At 47.1% G+C, this 21,098-nt stretch overlaps 1 protein-coding gene across 12 annotated transcripts in view; it reads right to left on the reverse strand.

Moving 5' to 3' along the window:
* The window catches only part of DENND1A (DENN domain containing 1A), a 471,719-nt gene that overhangs the window by 38,828 nt on the left and 411,793 nt on the right, over positions 1-21,098 (reverse strand). For all 12 annotated transcript variants that reach the window (XM_059657971.1, XM_059657972.1, XM_059657968.1 and 9 more), the window contains 4 exons: positions 19,660-19,700; positions 17,254-17,325; positions 15,493-15,549; positions 7,401-7,532 (listed from right to left, as the gene is read on the reverse strand). In XM_059657971.1, coding sequence (XP_059513954.1) covers positions 7,401-7,532; positions 15,493-15,549; positions 17,254-17,325; positions 19,660-19,700 — 302 coding nt within the window. The remainder of the gene's footprint in view (positions 1-7,400; positions 7,533-15,492; positions 15,550-17,253; positions 17,326-19,659; positions 19,701-21,098) is intronic.

Genomic DNA, 21,098 nt, shown 5'->3' on the forward strand with positions numbered 1-21,098 from the left:
GTGAGAAGCAGAATCCATCTTACCATCGGGGATGGAGGGGTGAGGGTGGGGTTGGCAGTGGGGTTAGGGGAAGGCCCTTGACTCTATGGAATAGTGGGGCAGGCAGAGTCCCAGCTGCACCACTCTGGGGAAGAGAATGCAGTGAGAAAGGAGACCCTGCTGAGAACACTGCTCAGCCCCCAGCAGGCACTCAGAGGGGCAGCATGGATGCCGCTCTCAAACTGTGCCCCCCTCCCCCCCATATTAAGGAATCCTGGGCTCCGTTAGGTTTATTCTAGGGAGAAAGCAAAGTCCCAAGTCCAGACAGGAGCCATGAGCTACAGCCAGGAATGAGGGAGAAGCAGAACAAAGTGACCTTGATCTCCACAGTCAACTTAAGCCACACTGCTGGATTCGAAGCAGGCCCCAAACACGGGCAGCCACAACCAGATGCCTCGGGAACCAAGGTGTGGCTGATGAGGAGGGTTGATGAGAGGGGCTGAGCAAGGGGAGAGCCCAGGCTCCGGCATCAGATAGACCTGGTTTGGAATTCTTGCTCTGCACTGTGTGACCTTGAGCAAGTTGCTTAAATTCTCTGAGCATCAGCTTTCTGGGGATAATAATAACTGCATTGATTGTACAGGGTTGTTGAGAAGATTAAGTGAGATGATGTTTGTGGAGGGGCCTGGCTCACACACAGTAGGTCTACATTATAATGAAAACCAACCCAATCCATCTGTCCCTCCTCATCCTGCCATCTCTCAGTTCTTGTCATCCCTTCCCCTGGGCACAGGCAGGTTAATAACTTACCGAGTGCTCAGGAGGGCTTAGGGATTGATGGGGCACCGTGACAGGCAGCTCCTGGCACAGCAGTCCTGTGGCCACAGGGCAAGGACTCCCTGCAAAGCCACTGACTCCGAGCTGACTCTCCCAGAGGATCTTGCTTGCGGGACATAATTTATTTTCAACATTTTATGTTTTATTTCCCCTTCCCTACTGCGATAAACTCCCCACCTTTGGCACAGAGAATTCTAATCGGGGAAAAGGCCTCCTCCGGTCTCACTGAATCAGATTTCCTGCTCTTGTCCTGCTGGGCTCACTGTCTCCCTGGCAGGGAGCTGGATTCCGAGCTGCGGCAGCACAGGCCTTGGAAGGAAGGCTGTTTTAGGCTCTGGTCAGTCCTCTGGCAGAGCCCCTGCTGCCACACTGTGAATGCAGACAGACTTGGGGACGTGGGAGGCCTGTCACTCACACACGCACGCACGGGCACCGCAGGGCACAGCTGCCCCTTTGTGGTTTCTCCTGCTCTGTGAACGGATGGGCTGCTCACAGCACGAGGAGTGCAGAGCTGCCTACACCCTGTCCCATGATTCACCCTTTCGTGAACTCACTCACCACTCGGTTGTCCCCCAATTCTCACTGAGCAGTTCACCTGAGCCAGGCCCCGTGGGTGCGAGGACAGAGAGATGAGGGACAGCAGGTCAGGCAGAGGGACAGTGCTGCCCAGAGCAGGGAGGGCATGGCTCTGCCTGGAGGAGCAAAGAAGGGATTTTGGGGGGAAGGGTGCTTGAGGCGGACCTGAGAGGATGATGGAATTTTGTCAAGTGGAACAGAAGAGTAAGGACACCCTGGCTGTGGGGACGGTAGGCGCCAATTCCCCTCTGGGTTCTTCCACCGCCAGATGCCCATAAAGAGCGGTGATGTTGTGCTGGGGACTAGAGAGAGGAAGGGGCGTTGCCCAGTCTTTCAGGGCGGGAAGGAACTGCCCAGAAGTGGAGGATGGCAAGTACCTCCAGCCCAGAAGACCCAGCTATGGGCAGGGGGCTTGGGCAGGGGGACTTCTGGCAGGACGCTGAAGGCTGGGTAAATTTTTCTAAGGATGGTCTGTGACCAGGGAGGGAATCCTGAAGAGGGACCCACATTCCCACCTATCTCAGTCCTTGCTGATGTTTTTTGACGCCCTCTGTGCCTCACAGACCAGTGGAGAAGAGTGACATGCGACCCAGGAATATGAGGGTCGTCGACGCAGTGGTGGAACTGGCATGGGGCAGGTTTGGGGAGGGCCAGGGACAAAGGAAGACACTGCAGTGAGGGAAGCTGGTGAAACCAGAAGGGTGAAGGGCAGATTCTGGGAGCTGCTAGAACAGGGGTGGTGCTTAGAAGGCACAGGTGTGGCCGAACAGAGTCTGGGGGGTGGGGGTGGGCACTCTGCCTAAAGGAAGGAGGACTCAACACAGCTCCCAGCACACAGCCCGGCTCAGACCGCCCACCCTGCTGGACTCCACACTCATCCTCCGCCGGGCTCCAGCTGGCCAGCCCCACTTCCACTCCTCTGTGCACTTCACTAGGGTCTTTCTGGAGACTATACCTTGGGCCAAAGGACTGATCCAAAAGGCAAGAATTCTCTCCTGCAGCCAGTGGAGAAAGCAGTGGGGACTGCGTGGGCAGGTACAGGAATTCTGGGGCTTTAGCAGGAAGCCAGCTGCCCCCATCCTAGAACAGGCTCGAGCTGTGGCCGTGTTAGGTCTTTCAGGTTCAGAACCATCCCCAGGTACCTGAGGCCATCCTAGGAGAGTGAGCTCTCAGCCTAGTCCTTGAAGCTGCTGAAGAGCAAGGTGTTAATGAAATATTGCGTTTATCTGCACTGCTCTCCAGCAAGGCAGTGACGAGGTGGTGGGCACCCCTGAGCATGCTGGCAGGGAATCACTCCGGGGACCAAACTGGTTGGAGTTTATAACAAAGGAAAAGGGAACTCTCAGATGCCCTGTGGCAGGATCACACAGCACAGACCTGCGCCTTTCAGAGCCACCGGATGGATTCCATCCGTGGGATTAAGTTAAACCACCCACTCACTGCGGGACTGTGGGCTCCCTGAAGTCAGGGACCATGTTACTGTCACCCCTGTTTTCACAGGCACGGCACTGAGTAGGTACCAGTGATTGCTGAGTGAGTGAGGGAGGGTCTTGGCTCTTTCTCCACCCTGGGCCCTTGATCTCGGCTGACTTGTCACACTCCATGCCCAGAAGCGATCATAGGCAACTGTGCTCATTGCCATAACCTGCGACCTCTGGCCCTGACCGCCCTGCCATGCCCTGACCTGCCATTATTCTTCAGTCCCCTCTCTATCTGGTGCCCTGGGTGACCTCTGACCTTGATTCTCAGCCATGCCTACTCTCTTGGTTTCCTGATTTCCACAGCTCTGGGTGTAAACCTGTCCGCTATCAGACAAGGGAACAAAAGCTGGGCTAGCATCTCCTCTCTGGCCGCTGTGCACCGTTTTCAATCCGATCTGTTGCCCTTCTTTTAATAACAGTCTCCTGATTTCCTTTCTAGGGGCCACCCCGCCTTCACCTCTTAGGTATGTGTCTCAGGCAGGGCCTGCCCATGGTACACGGAGACTTGGCACGATGTTTGGTTCTGAGGTGGGTGTATGATCAAAGTTGGTTTAATGAGTGAATCCCATGCCTTGTGTGGAAGTCACCAGCAAGTGACACTCACTCTCCTGCTGGTCTGACACTGGAGGGATGTAGTCTGAGGCCACTGCAGTCACCTTGCCGCCAGAAGGGAGAGCCTGCCTGTAGAGGCCCCAGTAGAGGAGGCAAAGCCAAGAAATGTAGCAAAAAACTGGGCCCGATTGACATAACTTGATACCTGGATCAAGCCATACATGAAGCCAACAATTTTTCTTTTGGATTTTATGTCTCTGCAACCCAAAGTACCCTAACTGACAGATTCCAAGTATAGGTCCTGCTTGTGGTCTTTGAGCTGGACTGGCTCCTGACACCCCCACTACTAGATTCTAGCATCTGTACTTCATCCTCTCTACCCACTGCCTCCACGGACGTGCCTCTCAGCAGTGAAATATTTGGGGGCATGGGGACTATGTTTGCTTTCTCTCTGTGAATGGTCTGTGTGTGTCTGTGAGTGTGTGCTGGCGTGTGTGTAATTTTTTTGGCCACACCATTTGAAGGCAAGTTTCAGACTCCATGGTATTTCACCCCTAAAATACTTCAGTGGGTACCTCTTAGGAATGAAGATAAATCCCTAACAACCATGATGTTAACAATACATCTATCATATCACCTAACATCCTAGTCCATCTTCACATCTTCCAAGTTCCCCAAGAATGTCTTAAAAAATGCAAATTAAGTTCATTCTTTGCATTGGTTATGTAGCTTAGTCTCTTTTACAGCTAAAAGCCTTACTGTATTTGATATAAGCGAGGGACGCCAGGCCTTTCCTCTCCTCAACTGCTCTCTTCCTGGCTCCCATTCTCCCTGGGTGCTCCATCCTGGGAGCATGGGGGCGGGGTGTGCCCCAATTGTCCCTGCCCCTTTCCCCACCCCTCCGTTCCTGGGGTTTAGACCGTAAGAGCTCATAAAAACACAATGTAAAACGAGAGAGGCTCTAAATTCCTATAATACAAAGATGTTCCCACTTGCAACATCTTTCTTTGTGGAAAGAGATTTTGAAGTAGTTTTTGGCTACTAATGGAATATTCATTCTTCTTCAAATGAACAGAATTATAAACATAACAACTGAAATAAAACAACAAAAAAAAAACACCTTGCTGGACACATAGCAAGTTCCTCATAATCAATCACTTATTAATCAATCTAAAAATCCACATCAATAATAAAATCCCAAGATGTTTACTGATTACCAAGCCCTGCAGTGAACTTTCCAGAGGCTCTTATTCTTACGGGAGATGACAAGCACTAAAGCAATAATTACAAGGCTGTGTGAGACGCAGAGTATGTGCCAAGTCCGGGGCTCTGCAGAGACAGGGGCACCCAGCTCCTCCCTGAGGCCTCTGCCTGGCGAGGGCGCTGCCGTGGGACTGTCCTGTGTCTCCGAGCTGGTGATGTGGCCCTGGCAGGTCCCTTCAGACCGTCCCTGAGCTCTAGTTTTGGGACCATAGAATGCCGGTAATGATCCCTTCCTCCAAGGGCTACAGCAGAGGGGACACATGTTTCCAGAGGAGAATGTATACTGTTGGGGCTGAGTGTTTAGGTGATACATGGATAGGCACTTAGAAAAAAATTTTTATATGCCTTAGAAAAAACTTGGACTAGTATATCAACCCTATGATTTTACCAACGTCGTCGCTTAAGAGGAGACTAAAGTATAGACATCGGGTCTGAGTCTGTTTAAAGGAAAATATCAAATAAAAAAGTAGTGCAGGTGGTAGGAGAGTGTGGCAAAATTTCTGAAGTGGAACCCAAAAGGTTGTTCTTTGAGAAGAATGTCAAGCCCCTAAAATTCATGCCTGCCAGTAGCAGGTGCTCTTGAAACGCTATCTGTCCCCGGTCGAGGGCCCATCAAACCAGGGGAAGGACTGAAGGACAGCCTTGCTGGGGGCAAAGCTGGAAAGAGTTAAAAGAAAGGGCCGCGTTTCCCGGCCCATCCCCCCAGCAGCTAATCTGCCAGCTAATGAAGAAGCAGTGGCGGCACAAGTGAGCTAGCAGGCAGTTCACTTACAGCAAACTGATTAGGAATGTTCAACCAACAGCAGACTGTGGACCTTTCCAGAGGAAATAAATAGAGTGTAGACTGTATGCAAATGTGTTTGTCACTTTGACAGCACGTCTCAATTAAGGCATCTCGCGGCTGCGGGTAGGCTCTGCGGTTGCAGCTGTAAGGGAGAGCCCGCTGCATGGCTGATACTCAGGGCTTGACCTTAATCCGCATGCATGCATTAAAAAAACCCCTGCCTTCCTGTACACTTGCATAATGCTGGCAGCCACGTGAGGGAGGTGACAAGCGGGGAAAAAAGCCACTTTCATCCTCTCCAGTTTACAGACCTGTGAAGGCACAGACAGCTCTTATTTCAACAGAGTTTGGGGTGGCTTTTTTAATTGTTTGTCCCCCATCCGTGCGCACACACACACTCTTATTCTGCATTTAGCTGGGAATGACATTAAAGCATCTCTACTTCTTCCTGAAATGGAAAGAAGGTCTCTCTCCATTTCAAACAGGGCCTCCTTTTTTTGTGTTTCGAAAATGGAATGTTTAACACCATGAAATCCCTCTCCCCCGCCCCCTTTCTCTGTAATGGGCTCCAAACTCCAGCAAGGGGCTCTTTTCATGGGAAGGTTCGTGTGTACAGGAATGAGGACAAAGGAAGGCAGGAAGCTGGCTCTGGAATGCCACGCTGGCGACAACGGCCGGCTTTCAGCAAACCGAGCCAGGGAACTGGGGCCTGAGCTGTGATGAGGCAGCTCTTCAGGGGTGCAAACATCAACGAAATTTGAAGAGAATTATTAAGCAAATGAGCTCTGCCCCATGGACACTTCTCTCTTATGCTATATTTAAATTTTTATAATATCCCTTTTAAGTGTAAAATCAGAAAAGGAGTAGCGAACCTCTCCAAGTTTAAGATGTATGAATATATTATCTAAAAACATTGATTACAGAGGAAGATTCTTATGTTTTAACAAACTCACACCTTACAATCATAACCCACAGCAACAATTAATTCCCTTAATTTCTAAATAGCTCTATGCCAGGTACACGGTAGGCACTTGATAAAATGTCCGTTATAAACAAACATTTTAAATGTGTGCTTCTAGCTCCTTTATGTGATAAAACAGCAATCATATTTAAAATAAAATCATAAAGACTATTTAAATTATGCCTCATCTAATCAATGGCTAAAGAATCAGGTGATTTAAGATTAAATAACCTTGCAGATTCTTATTACAGTCATGTCTTGTTAATGGAACCATTTCTTAGAAACCAAAAAATTATGACTTTTGCTAATCAAGAGTAGTAGAGGGTACACAATCTTTTTCAACCAAAAATATAAGCACCGATAAGATATGGATAAAAAAAAAAAATTTCAGTTCCTATACAGAGTATAATGTTTTCCTTAAGAGAGAGAAAAAAATCACACAGTCAAATTTTCAAATGCTCACTCAGGTCGCTGAAATAGTTGGCTACAGAATCGAGCCCCTAGAACAGTAGTGCAGTGTTTACTGTGAGAAGGAGGACTCCCGATATTGATTTTCAGGAAGTACATTAATAAAGAACTCCTAATTGATTTTTTTTAAGACTTCGCTTGTTGCCTTTCATTTGAAGGTGCAAAGAAGGCCTGGGATGCTAAAGTGTTCTAATGAGATGCTTAGCTGACAGAGGCACCTTAAAAGAAGTGCCTGGGGTGGGAGGCGGCAGCTGCATTTAATGACTTCATTCCAGAGTTCAGCGAGTTTATGACCAGAGCCATGCTGTCTCCTCAAAGTTTTTGAAAATCCCCCTTCAAAACATGTTTGCTCCAAATAAACACTGGAAGATGTGCAAACTCCATGGGATTGTTTTAGCAAAGAGAGCTGAAACGAAAAAGCGCCGGCTGTATGCACCACAGCTTCTGCTGAAAAGCAAAGCAAACCAAACCCAGACCAGTCAGAGGCCAGGGTACATACCTGTCCGAAGTGGACTGTGATTGGCCTTCGGTCTTCTCGGAGCTTGGGGTCCTTGGCCTCCACCAGTGGGGACGGCACAGTCTTTGGTAGCTGCTCTTCCAAAGTGGGGGCACAGCCATTCTCGGTGATGTCCTGCAGGGAGAAGCCAGCCAGGAGTTGGTGACGGGGTCTTGGCACCTGCCCCGAGCACAGGTGCTCCCTCCAACCTCAAGGCTCAGAGCCAGGCCATGGAACTCCCTCTGGGTCACTTAGAGCCCATCTTCCTGCTAGCGATGAGGGAACTGGAAGGCTAACTTGGCTGTTTGACTTTTAAGGGCTGGAGAAACCCAAACCATGGACATTAAATTACAAAGGCAACATAGTAATTCACAAACTGCGGGGAGGAAACCTTTCATTCTACTACTTTACAGGGCTGTTTTCATTTTTACATATACATATTAACGTTGCCCTCATGCAGACATTTAAAAATTACTTGCAATCACAGCTCGTGCATAACTTCACATTCTATTTTTCCTCCTATATCATAAGCATCTCCATGGTGCTGCATAGTCATTATAAGGATAATTTTAATGGATACATGCTATTTCATTGAATGACCATACGGTTATTTAATAAACCATCCTACTACATCAAACATTTATGCTCTTACTTTCCCCCTAAACACCACAGTGATAAACATCGCAGTTATTCTTTCTTTTGGATTATTTAACAGAAATCTTTAGGAATGACATTACTAGGTCAAAAGATGAAACCATTTTTAAGGCTTTTTATTCATTCTAACAATTTGCTTTCCAATTTACACCACTACCAGCAATGGCAGCGCTAAGAGTTTCACAGTACTCGTTAGCCTTATCATTTTAAATATGTATTGCTAATTTAAGAGGTGAAAAAACGAGACCTCATTGTTGTTTTAATTTGCATTACTTTGATTATTTGAGAGTGTGGACATTTCTTCCACATTTGTTTACCCGTGATGTTACTGTTTGTGAAAATGATGTGTTCATGCTCCCTCTTTCTTAGCCCTAATCTTTCTGGCAGAGAATGAAGAGATGGAAGTCTGAGTTAGGATTCTATGACTTGGAGAAAATTTAGGTTGCCAAAGTAGTGTTTTTAAATTAAATTTACATTTAATTTGTGCTTCTGATGAGTAAAGTCAAATTAAGGAAAGGAAAAGCCCGAGTGTGCGGCTCCTCTGGCAGCCGCCAGTGGCTGACGGCGCACGGGGTTCTTGGGGACGAGTGGGTGGTGCCCATTTGTGTGCGGAGGACCACATGATTCATTCAAGTCATGACATTGCTCATCTTCAATGAGGCAAGGCAGAGAATCAACGTGCAAACAAGATACATTTAAATTGTTATTTTTCGCCAAGTAAAAATAGCTTAGAGAAATAATAAATACAATTTCCAATTCTTTTAATTGCCAAAACAAATACACATTTTGGGTAACAAAACACACACCTCAGCGCTCATTAAATTTTGCATTTAAGGACTTAACCATTGATTGCTCTTAACTTTTTAGCCAGATAGAGAATGGGACACTTAGAGGAACGGGGTCCCTTACTGAATAATAATGCATTAAGGATGAAACATATGTAACATCTAAGAACTTCAGTCTCCTCATGTGTAAAATGGGGATATGGTAGCTATGAGGAGTAAAGGGTAAAGTAACATAAAAGCGCCTAGAGCATTAATAATGGACTGTATATGGTACTCAATAAGCTATAGGAATGTGTGTGTGTGTGTGTGAAGTCAACCCACACATCCAGCTGCAGTCTCTATACTTCTTGATAACAACACAGGGGACGAGTACCTCTCGGTTTGGCAGGCAGGGCTCACATCAAGCGGCCCACAAATCTTAGCCTGGCTGAGGCTCAGTGATGAGAGAGGTTGCCGACAGCCAATTAGAAATGGCTCTTTTGGAAAGGGGCTGCCCTAAGGTGCTCAGGTCAAGTGGAACAAAGATGGGGAGGGACTCCTTCTGTGCCAGAAAGTAACAAAGGGCAAAAGGGGGATTTTGGATCCAGTGGGGTTACCCAGAGGACAGACACAAGAAGTTGAGTAAAGCCAAACAGTAAAAAAAATAAATAAATAAAAATGACTTTTTGTTTAGAAAAAATATTGCAAGTGTGTGTGAGTGATTGGCTGGAAAAAGAAAAAAAGAAAAAGAAATAGAGCAGTTAGGTACCATGGTAAAAAAATACTGATGATGATAAAAATTATAGGATGATACAGAGCTATTTAAAAAAAGGATGTGGTAGTTTTTAGGAAAATGTCTTAGTTTAAGCTTATAGGTAATACAAACGTTGTCTTCTGGTTTTGTTTTTCACCACTAGTAGCTGTCTGATCTTTCCAATTCACTCAATCTCTGCAACCTATTTCTTTATTTTTACAATGGGGAGACCACCTCCTGCTTGGGAAACTTCAAAGCCAGTGGGACAATGGGCTAAATGAGATGAGATGTGAGGAAGCTTTAAAAAATGTTACAATGCTGTGCAAATTGAAAGTTAAATCCTTATTCCTGCCAAATGGGAAGCACACCATCTAAAAAGAGCTGCCCTGTGGTGAGCACCTCCTACTGGCGGGCACTTTGCCAGTCCCTTGACCCTCACTATCACACTTAGTTTCCACAACAACCAAGAGGTAATAGGAGGATCATGCTTTTATAGGTGAGGAGACAGGGCTCAGAGAGGGCAACTTCCTCAAGGCCACACAGCTGGAAAGAGGAAGAACCCAGAGCTGTCTGATTTCTGGCATTTAAACCCTTCCAACCTTAACAGCAAATGAAGGTTTCCTGGGTTCAGGAGGTGCTCAGCAAGTCATCAGCTGTGCTCGCCTTCTCAGAAACCCCTTTTCTTACACGACCCTGTGCTGCCATGCCTTCTAATGGGCACTTATTTATCTTCTTATCCCTATAGACTGCGAATTCCTTGGGGTTTGGGTTCTCTGCCCCAGAGCCTGCAATATAGTACATGTTTTCTAATAAATCTTTGTAAAGTTAGAGTTGCACATTTGGAAGGCAAATGTGTCCAATATACAAATGTGCTTGTGCGTCAAAAAGTAGTGCAGCATACTAATTTTATTTAGAGGACCCGAAGGTGCGAAAGACTTCTTGCAAAGTCCCAAGGCTTGCCCTGCCAATTTATTAACGTTGGCACTATACCTTCCACCTGGGGAAGGACAACAGCTTCCTCCCTGGAGAGCAGAGTGTGGGAGGAGCCCTAGCCAAGAAAGAAAGAGGGCCAGTTCACATCCTCTGTTGCTAGCAGAGGTCTTACACATAGTAGGGATCCAATAACAGCAAGTCTTGCTCCCCAGGGTTAAATACATTGTGGTCTAAGTGCTAACTGAGAAGCTGCCAGCAGAGGGGATGGGAAAAAGGCTGTCTCAGATCCTTCTGGTGGGAATACAATTTATATCAAAACCCTAAGAGAGGTGCATGTCCCTTGACCCATTAATTTAATTTCTAGATATTTATACTGATGAAATAATTAAGAATTCCTGCAAAGTTTTATCTATGAAGATATTTGCCTAGACAAAATTGGAACTAACTTAAGTATCTAACAATGAGATTGATTAAATCATGTATATATGTCCCTCAGACAAAATTTTAGGTACCTATTTAAAACAATGACATGTGGAAGAAATAGTTAGTGGTCTGGGAAATGTTTAGCACATAGTTAAGTGAAAATGCAGGTTAAAAAATGAGATAATTTTCTTCATTTGTCTGATTAGTTTAATTTTCTTCAATTAACATGCTTTCTGTTTATAAACGGAAAACATACTGACCATCAAAATGTCATTTTAATGAAGGAAAATCAAGAAGCAGACAGGAGGGGCAAATCTTCCTTCCTGAAGGGTCACACAGAGACACTAGACAGAGCTATAGATCAGAGGCCACCACCGGGTGGCATCTCTCCCAGATGCAGGGTCAGCATTTGCTTAAGTCCTTGGACAGAGTGCCCATGAGAAGGCAGGAGGTAGGAGCCTGGAGGAGGAAGGGGCTCTCTGTGGCCTTGGGTAGGAGCCTGGTGTGGGTTGGACATGGAGGAAGCTCAAGCTATGACTTCATGAGGCAGAGATGTGAGCAGAGCGCTCCGAGCCTACGGGAGCTAGAAGCACAGCTAGTTGAGCGGTGGATGGCAGCTGGAGCACTCCAAGAACCACCTGGTCAAGGAGGTGGGAGGTGTGAAACGTATGAAAGGTTTTAACCAGGGGAGTGACTCGGTCATAGCTGTGTTCTAGAAAGACTGCTCTGGTGGCTGTGTGGATGACCAAAAGGGAGGTGATCTCATGCCAACTGTGTCCTCAGGGCATGTGCACCCGGGAGTGTGGGCGGACGGGCAGCTCCAGATGTGGGACATGAGAACTGGACAGGATGGAAAACTCTCATTAACTGAGTGGTTACTAAGTTTTGCTGTTAAAATCCCTTACCTCTTCTAATCCTTAGAACAATCCAGTAAAAATCTCTATCTCTCCTAGTTTATAGATGAGAGAAACTAGCTTCACAGAAATGAGGTAAATTACTCCAGGTCACACAGTTAATATCTTATACAACCAGCACTGACTCTAGCTCGTCTGCCTCAGGAGCCCAAACATCTGGCCACAGGTTGGGGGTTAAAAGAGCCCGAGTGTGTGAGGTGGGGCTTCCCATCTCTGACTCAGATTGCTGGTCCACATTTTCAGATTCGGGCGGTGCCCTTCTTTTCCAGTCTACTTCACACCACAGCAAATGCAAATTAAAATATGAATACTGATGTCAAAACAATAGCCAAAGCTGGAATTTCTGTGATGGAGACCAGGAGCTGACAGTTGTGTGTTAAGGTGTGAAAATGTCCGTCCTACAGTATCTACCTGATCTCCCTGCCCCCGCTACGTGCTCACTCCCTTCAATACACTAGGGAACATTGGGCCAGAGTCTCAAGCCTTTGCTAACCCAATGGTGAGTCTGCTCCTTTTAATCAAAGAAACTAAATTAACAAGCTTGATGAATCTTTTGAAGATTTAGAAAGATCAAAGATTTAGAAACTTTAAAAGGGGCCGTGAAATGGACCCATTTGATGAAATCATTTTGATACTGAAGAAAAAAAGATCATTTTTCAGGGATTCCACAATAGCTCCCCTCCCCCCCGTGCCCCCGCCCCCCCCAAATGGAGACCTTACTGCCCTGCAGGTGAGGAGGAACAGGGCATTCTGATGCCAGCCTGCAGGGTGCTGTGACTGGGTGCAATCTGGTGACAATCACGAGCCCCACCAGGTGGCCTTCTTATCCAGGTCGGGCAGGAGATGCTGGGGTGTGGGGCATGGGAAGTGCTCTATTCTCCCTTTTGGAAGCAACGCCTGGGGAGCATCTTTGCCATTTCTCTTCTTCCTAATTTTGAGCAAGTCAGACTTCAAAGGAGGCCAAGCTGTGGAAGAACTTGACTACCTTGCTCCATTTACCCAGAGAAATACGTTATCCATCCTTCTTTTTTTGTTGTTGGGCTGAAGCAGAGCAGGTGTGAATAAAGCCACGCTACAGTATCTATGACAATTATTTGCCAGTGGTCACACGGATACCCTGAAAGCTCCTGCTTCAGATGCTTTGAAAATCGACAGCACAAATGAACAAGGGATGGAGAAGGGGCCCTGCTCAGTCATATTAGAGATGGACCCTTCACATACCATGGTGACCTCTCCACAGGTCGGCCCCACATTTTCTATTTGCAATTCAAACCCAAGGCGAGAGCACAGAGGGCAAGACTGGGTTCTTGATTATATCTGCGAGGTCACCATTGCTATGCAGCTGGAGGAGGCCAGGTGGCAATCCAGTACATTTGAAAATTGGATCTTTGTTGGGAACTGCTTCAGTTTCATAGCAGAAACCAAACTTGATGTGTCTGCATTAGACGTGTGTGAGCGCCACATAAGTATGTTGCCATTGCAGGGGGGTGGGGGTGGGGGTGGGGCACGAGGGAGGGGAACAAGAAAGCCCAGGAAATATTTCCTACAGCAGTGAGGGGGTCAGAGGGAGCAAATCCGACATTAGCTCGAGAAAGGAAGCTGGGAGCGCCGCAGAAGACCGGGTCCTGTCTGCACTGAACAATGCTAGTTTCAATGACAAAAGAGCTCCTCCAAGCACCACGGCAAAGTATCAGGTCTGGAGAGAGCTGTAAGACGGAAGGGGGAAGTGAAAATTGAAAAGGGAGCACTAATGGATCTGTCAACAGTCCTATGGTGACAACCACGTTTCTATAAAATGCCTTCACCATCTGTGTCACCTGAAATGTACTGACACTCTATAGAGCACTACCTCCTGAAGCTATTCTGGAAAAGGCTGGCAGGGGGAAGAGGAGAAGGAGGAGAAAGTCTGCTTCAGATACCATCCAGGAAAGAAAGGACAGGGAGGAGGTGGCAGGGAAGGAGAGAGAGATCTAGATTGTTTAAGTGAACCTTTAAACAACAGCATCAAAACCCGAGCTTAATCAGTTATTTGCAGAAATGCTATGTATCATGAAAAGGGGGTTTTCTTAATGCTCACATGTACGTGGAGGGAAGCAATGGCTTGTGGGGCGCAGATCTGACCAGTGAGGCCCATCTGTCGCCTGCCTGAGGAGGGACTCCTTCCTTTGCTTACTTTCAGTAACATTCTAACAGCAGCTGGGGCCTGGGCTTTAGTCGTTAGGAGGGAAATGGTGCAAGTTCCCCCGCTCCCTGCCACTCCATTTTATACTTGCAATCCAATTCAGTTACATGTGGCTGGGACAGGAGATAAAAATATATATTTAGGTACTTAAGTAACATCCGAGTAAAGAATTCGACCTGCCAGTCTCGGGCAGGGTGCACCAGACCATGGTTAAGGTCTACCTGGATTTACATGACAAGATTTTTATTTCTGGACTTGTATCTTAGCTGCTAAAAATTCACTCTCAGCTGAAACTAAGAATTTAAAATGCTTAGAGCAAATTATTTTGCGATTAAAAGCAAGGAACCAATTCCTTTAACCATTTCAAGTTAATGAGAGGTCCTTTCGACTTCGTAAAATTAAAACTGCTTTTATTTTTAAAAAACTGCCGAGATAGACAAAGGCCCTTATTAGAGAAGTACATTTGGGGTGTGTAGGATAATGAAGGTAGTGATCCCAAACATCTTTTGGCAAACAAAACAATTGTTTCAGGAAGGCAGTACGAAATACTGTGGTGGTAAGAGCAGAGATGCTGGATATAATGGATCTGGAATCTAACCCTGGCTCAGCCAGGCTCAGTGTGACCCATGGGCAGATGACTTCACCTCTGAGCTGTAGTCCCCTTACACATAAAATAGGAATAATACCCCCAGGGTGGTTCTAAGGATTCGATATGAAAGCCCCTGGCCTGGACCATCCTTAGTGCTTAATGAAGATGGCAGCAATAACAATGATGAGACATTCATAATAATATGAAAATGTCCTCTCTGTTACACTCACCTCCCTGTACAATCTAGAGAATCAAGTGGAAGGACTCTTAATCAGGATATAGCCTGTATGATTTTGTACAATTTTACTGATAGTCCAAAAAGACAGTCAGAGCCCCACTCTGTCCGCGCCCCGCCCCCACCCCAAAAAATATCTCAAACACAAACTGCTGGGCTCCTCTGGGTAAAACCACCACTGTGGGGAGAGCCCGCAGCGCCCTCCTCAAACCCACCCTTTGTGCCCTATGTCTGCACAGTGGCCACGTGCATGCCAACCACGGCATCCTTTCTCTGAAGATGCGTCTGGGTTTGGGTTACAGCTGGTCCCAGGTCAGTTGTAGGAGGGAGTGGTGCTGAGATGGGGATACCGAGCCAATTTCTGGGTGGGCCCCGAGCCCAGTGGGGTGGGGAAGGGACAGACCAACAATGGTAACTTGCAACTTGCTTGCCTTTGTGGGTTTAAGCCAGAGTCTTAATGATATTTGAAGACAGTTTTTGTCTGTGAATATTTATAACAGTGTGAGAACTCCCAGACAGCTGGTAATGCATTTTGAAGTGTGCTAACAACACCGTATCAAACAGCCTCTATTGATCACATCATACTTTTTTGTGGCCACGCGTTTCATACACGGTGCTTATACATTTTGAATAAGAACTTCAAGTACCTTTTGCTTCAAGCGGTTTTTCACCTCTTTTATTCCCATTTTTGCATGATCTTTTGCCTGCATGAAAAATTAATTTAAGTTAAGGTTCCCTTTCTGTTCCCAGCAGGGACTATGCTTGATTTCAGTCCGTTGTGAATCACCTTCTCTGATTACTAGAAAGAAAGGAAAAATGGGATCATCAAGTTGAAAACATAATGGCTATGAAAACAAATACAATGTTAAAAGGTTAAAAAAAAGCCTTTAAAGAGGCTACAGAGATTTTATTTTTTGCATTTTGATGGCATCGATATCCCCCCACCCCCGCCCCTTTCTGCTCTCTATAATTATGTATCTCAGCAGCCTGACAGCGACCAGTAAGAGTTGAGCAGCGTTTCTGGCTGCAAGATTCAGGGTCGATTCCATTTCACCAGGGCAGAGCCTTGGGACCGGCTTTCTGAATAGCCTGAGCGGATGCATGACTGGGGTTCTCCAGAGCCATTTCTTACATCTCATTTCGACAGACACCCTGGCTTTTATTTTCTGTCACTTTAGACCTGCGTGGTTCTGTTGGCAGCCACCTCTCTGTTAAAATAACTACAATTTAAGCACAGAAAGGACTAACAAAATTAAAAATGGACATAATAGAAAACCACCCCAGTTAAGCAGCTCAGAGTCAAATCAGAAGCAAGAGGAATCACGAGAAACAAATACTTGAAGCTTGTAAAAGATGCAGCACCGGGAACGGACGTGTTCTACTTCCACGCTGCTGTGTGCACGAGTTTCACAAACAGTGCATTTCCTTTAGGATAGTGATGAGAGACGATGAGAATTCGGTACAAAAATTAGGGGGTGTCTCCCACCATGAACACTCTTCAGTAACCTGCAAAGGAGCTGCTTTATTTTGGCATAATAATGGGGATACACAAGAAAGGTTTGCTAGAACACCCGAGGGACCATGCCTTCAGGTCTCAGGGACACTGGCATGGAGCAGCCAGAATTTTAGTTACCCAGCCTACATTTTAAAAGCTAAAACCAGTAGCCTCCCATTTCTCTCTTGTGGCAACTGTAGGCAAAATATTTTAAATTAAAAATGTCACTTGCCTGTCCCTGGCCAGTTTGGCTCAGCAGATAGTGCATCAGCCCATAGACCGAAGGATCATAGGTTCAATTCCTGGTCAAGGGCACATACTTTGGTTGTAGGTTCAATCCCTGGCCCTGCTTGGGGTGCATGCAGGAGGCAACCAATTGATGTCTTTCTCTCTCTCTCTCTCTCTCTCTCTCTCAAAAAAAAAAAAAAAATCAATGGAAAAAATATCCTCCAGTGAGGATTGAAAAAAAAAGTCACTGGTGGCCTGGTCATAAAATAGCAACATTAAATTACACTAAAAGCACTGAGAGCTTCAGGGACAGTGCGGCAGCTGAGTCACCTCTGTAGATAGGATCCGGTGAGTTTAAGAGCTGTGTCATGCTGCCCAGACAACATGGCTCAGTGGTTGAGCATTGACCTATGAACCAGGAGGTCACAGCTTGATTACTGGTCAGGGCACATGCCTGGGTTGTGGGCTCAATCCCCAGTGTTAGGCTTGCAAGAGGCAGCCGTTCAATGATTCCCTCTCAGCATTTATGTTTCTCTCTCTCTCTCCCTCCCTATCCCTTCCTCTCTGATATCTATCTATCTATCTATCTATCTATCTATCTATCTATCTATCTATGAAATATATATGTGAAGTGTATGCTAAGGAGCAGATCTGTTTGGGTCCTGAGACCAAGACCAGTACTTACAAACTTATAGACAGTCTTCATGGCTGGGTTTGCTTTCGTTTTCACAGTATTCAGAATTGCTCCACTTCCTTTCTATAATAAAAATGTCAATTAGTAATTTGGACTGAAGATGTAGTAGGCCAACACCAACAAAAACCTCTTCTCTTTAATCAAGTTAAGCAACACTTCAAGAGTGTAATTTAATTAGAGAAATAGAAATAGGCTTGGATGGTAACTGGTCCCAGGCAATTAGTTATGGCCATGGCAGAATCACTATGGGTGCTGGGGTGGGGGATGGGGATAGTGATAATGAGCTGAGGGGGACTCTAGGCTCAGTACTTGGCTTGGCACCTGCCCACTGTCTGGAAGGAAAGCTCATCACAGGCTCTCAGAGGTAAGGGCTTCGAGATAGTCTAGTCACCAGGACAGCAGTGCGGTGATTTTCATAACAATGGACTCTGTGGCTAACACCAAGCTGGGGCAGAAAACTGGGGCCTGATTAGCAGCACTCCTGTCTACTCTGGAAATATGCCACCCTCAGCCATGCACCTTCCTTTGTTTACCTTGTGTTGTTTTTTTTAATCACTTTGGTATGCTGCCTTCCTTAACATCTATAGCTTGAGAAAGGGAAAGACTGAAGAGCCATAAATATTAATCATGGCTTTAGTAGAAATCCAACATACTGATTTGTTGGCTAAGTTTCTCTAGGTGAGCAGGGGAAGAAGAGGAATCCGAGAAGGAGGAGGGGGGAGGGAAGGCTTTCCCAGCACATGAAGGGGACAATGAATGGGTATGAAGCACATAGATAGATAGGCCCAGGCACTGTGAGGGCTCACTGAGGGGATTCCCTGTGCTAGTCTCTGAGGGTACTGAGCACCAGAGGGCTGGTCTCTGCCTTCAAAGACCTCCAGTCCAGGGAGTATACCAGGGTAGGCAACTTCAACCTGAGGTGGTGAGAGCTGTGCTGACTGTGTGCATAGCAGTGTGGAGGAAGCTCATCGTTTGCAAGGTCAGAGAAGGTCTTAGAGAATGAAACATTTGGCCTGGTCCATGAAGGATGAGCAGCAGTTCATGTGGGGATAGGAAGGGTAAGAACATCCTAGGGGTAGGAAATAGCACAAGCACAAGGGCAGAAGCGGACAGGCCAGGGTGTCTGTGAGTGACAAGTGCTCCATGTATCATGGGAGGGATGGCGATTGGGGGCCAGATGGGGTCAGCTTTTGAAGGCCAGGATCAGGAGTCTACACTCTAGAGGGTTTTTAATAAAATGCATCAAATAATCAGATTGGTGGTGGTTCGGAAAGATAATTCCAACAGACCCGAATGAACAGAGACAGGACCCAGTGAATATATGAAAGAATAAGATATAGTAATGTAGTTAATGGGATCAACTTTTAGCAAAATTTTGGGAGACTGTCCATATTAGAAATTTTGAGCTTTAATTAAAAACATTACAATTTGACCTAGAAAGCATTCTATGTTGCAGGACAATATGAAATTTTCACCTACTCATTTATTCCATACTGCTTTCCAAAATTACTCAGTATTCAGTTTCAATGGTCCTTTGGAATAGTAAAACTCTCTTTATCAATCAATCAACAAGTCCTTATTGCTCATCTATGATTTGCCAAGTGCCATGTTTGGCCATACCACGAGAACAAAAGAAGTCTTTCATTGAGGAATTGCTTACTCTCGGCCAACTGCAGCCACTTCCAAAGGACCCGCCTTGGCAGCAGCGCACTTGGCCCACAAGCAGGGAGAACACTTATCACATTATGTTGAAGCTGCCTGTTTACGTGCCTGCCTCCTGAACAAGAGGGGAGCTCCCCCGGAGCAGGGCCTGTGTCTGCTCTCCACGGTATCCTTGTCCCCTGCGTGGTGCCTGGCACACGGGCCTGCAGTCCACACTCACTGATAAAGCCAGGTAAGAGAAAGGCAAGACTTTGAATTCGTCAGTGGCTTCTGAAGCCCTAAGCTCCTGGCTTCTAACGCAACGAGACACTGTTCACAAGGACAGTGAGGGAGGAAAAGGTCTCTCGGTGATGTGTTCTCCACCTGCCCAGGCGCCTTGGCTCTGAAACACTGCAGAGCGGCAAGAGGCATGTATTTCTGGTTTCCCCATGACAATTTCCCAATTGCCCTGGCCCTGGAAGGAGACACCCAGAAATGCTCTAAGATGACAACATCCACTTGACACGCCTTGGCCAGCGTCCTGGGCTGAAGGCTTCTCCTGGCTCTCTTCACCCTCACCAGGATGACTTTGGACAGTCTCATCCTGCCAGCTCCACCTGGCTTTACAAACAAAAGCGTCTTCAGCTGACAGAATGGATGCCCCAGGCTAAATGACAGCCTCCTGGGTGGCGGGGAAGAGCAGGGCTGCCAGGAGGCTAAGGAGGGCCCAGGTGGCTGGGAGAGGAGCACACTTACCCTGACTGTGAAGAGCCACTGGTGGTACAGTCTGTCGCTGCCTGGGGAAAGAGGAGTCAGAGAGCTGTCATTTAAGGCAGTGATGTGCGCTCAGGAGTTTCCCCAATTGCGTTCACCAGGCAGGCCTGGGAAAGTTCAAAATATGGAGAACATGGAGGCTCCCGGGCCCCACCCCCTGAAGGAGGCAGCGGCTAGTTGCTGCCACAGGTTTTCTTTCTGAGAGATCTAATCCCATTAGTGCCCCGAGGACAAACCAGGCTTCCCCACCACCTTCTGGAGAGAGGGCAGGCCCCAGAGCCCATGGCCTCATTTCAGCACCGCCCACATTCTGCCACTCCGTCGGTGCCACCTTTCGACAGGACCTTCTGTTCCAGCCTCGAGGAACGACCGGGGCTCCCTGACTATGCACCCTCGGTAACACTGCTCCCCTTGCCTGGCCACTGCTCCCTCCTCTCCGGCTCGGTGCCCTCAGCCACCAGCTCAGGTGTTATTTCCACTACAAGCTTCCTTCATCTGGATGGGGACACTCCTTCCGAAGTCATTTTCTCTGAGGCCCAGTGAGCCACCCCAGGGCAGGGGGAACCGGCCATGCATCCCAGGGCAAGCACACTGCTGGACACGCACTTGGCGCTCCACGCACTGGCATCATGTAGGGAAAGGAAAAGGAGGTGTTGTTGGGGAACTTGCTCATTTTATCTGGTGGGATAAGGACATCTCATCAGCAAACAGCTTATCTAGATGCTCCGAATGGCCTGACTTACTTTACCAACATAGAAAGCCCATCTTCTCCTCAGAACAAACACTCAACTGTGAGAACTACTCAAACCTGCCTCCTATGAAGCTCTCTCGTTACACAGTCAGAATTCAGAGCCCCATTCTAATTGTACAAAAACCTGTTTCTACTGCTTTTCCTGCATGGATTTAGTTTGCGTTTGTCTTTAGTTATGTGTCTCCTTCTCCTACCAGTCTAAAGCCCCTGAGGGCAGAGCTGGGTCTCTCCCTCCTCTATGGGACTCCGGACAGACAGAGGCTTTGCACTAGTCCACGACGACCGCGGGACTCCCACTCTGGCTTCAATGATGATGCTCCCCAAACAGCCAGCCTGTAAAAAGGGTCCTGCAGGTGACATTTCACCTGACTGAGTTTAGGACAGCCAGCTGGATGATCAGAAGAGTCCAGACCAGACACATGCCCGGCAACAAGAGGAGGCCAGCAGCATGATTATTATTATTTTGCTTTTAGTTTCTACTCTGCTGCCAAAGACTGAGGCTTGGGACTTGGAAAACATGACAGACGGGGTTTCAGGAGGCAGGGTCAGCCACTAACACCTCTCGGGGCCTGGCCACTGGGCGTTAGATGCCCCCTCTGAAACATGAGAGGATGAGCCCTCCAGTTCTAAAGGTATGCAGAGACCAGGCACTGTGATGATTTTCACACTT

This window comes from Myotis daubentonii, chromosome 11 (genome assembly GCF_963259705.1).
Source record: "Myotis daubentonii chromosome 11, mMyoDau2.1, whole genome shotgun sequence".
NCBI lineage: Eukaryota > Metazoa > Chordata > Mammalia > Chiroptera > Vespertilionidae > Myotis > Myotis daubentonii.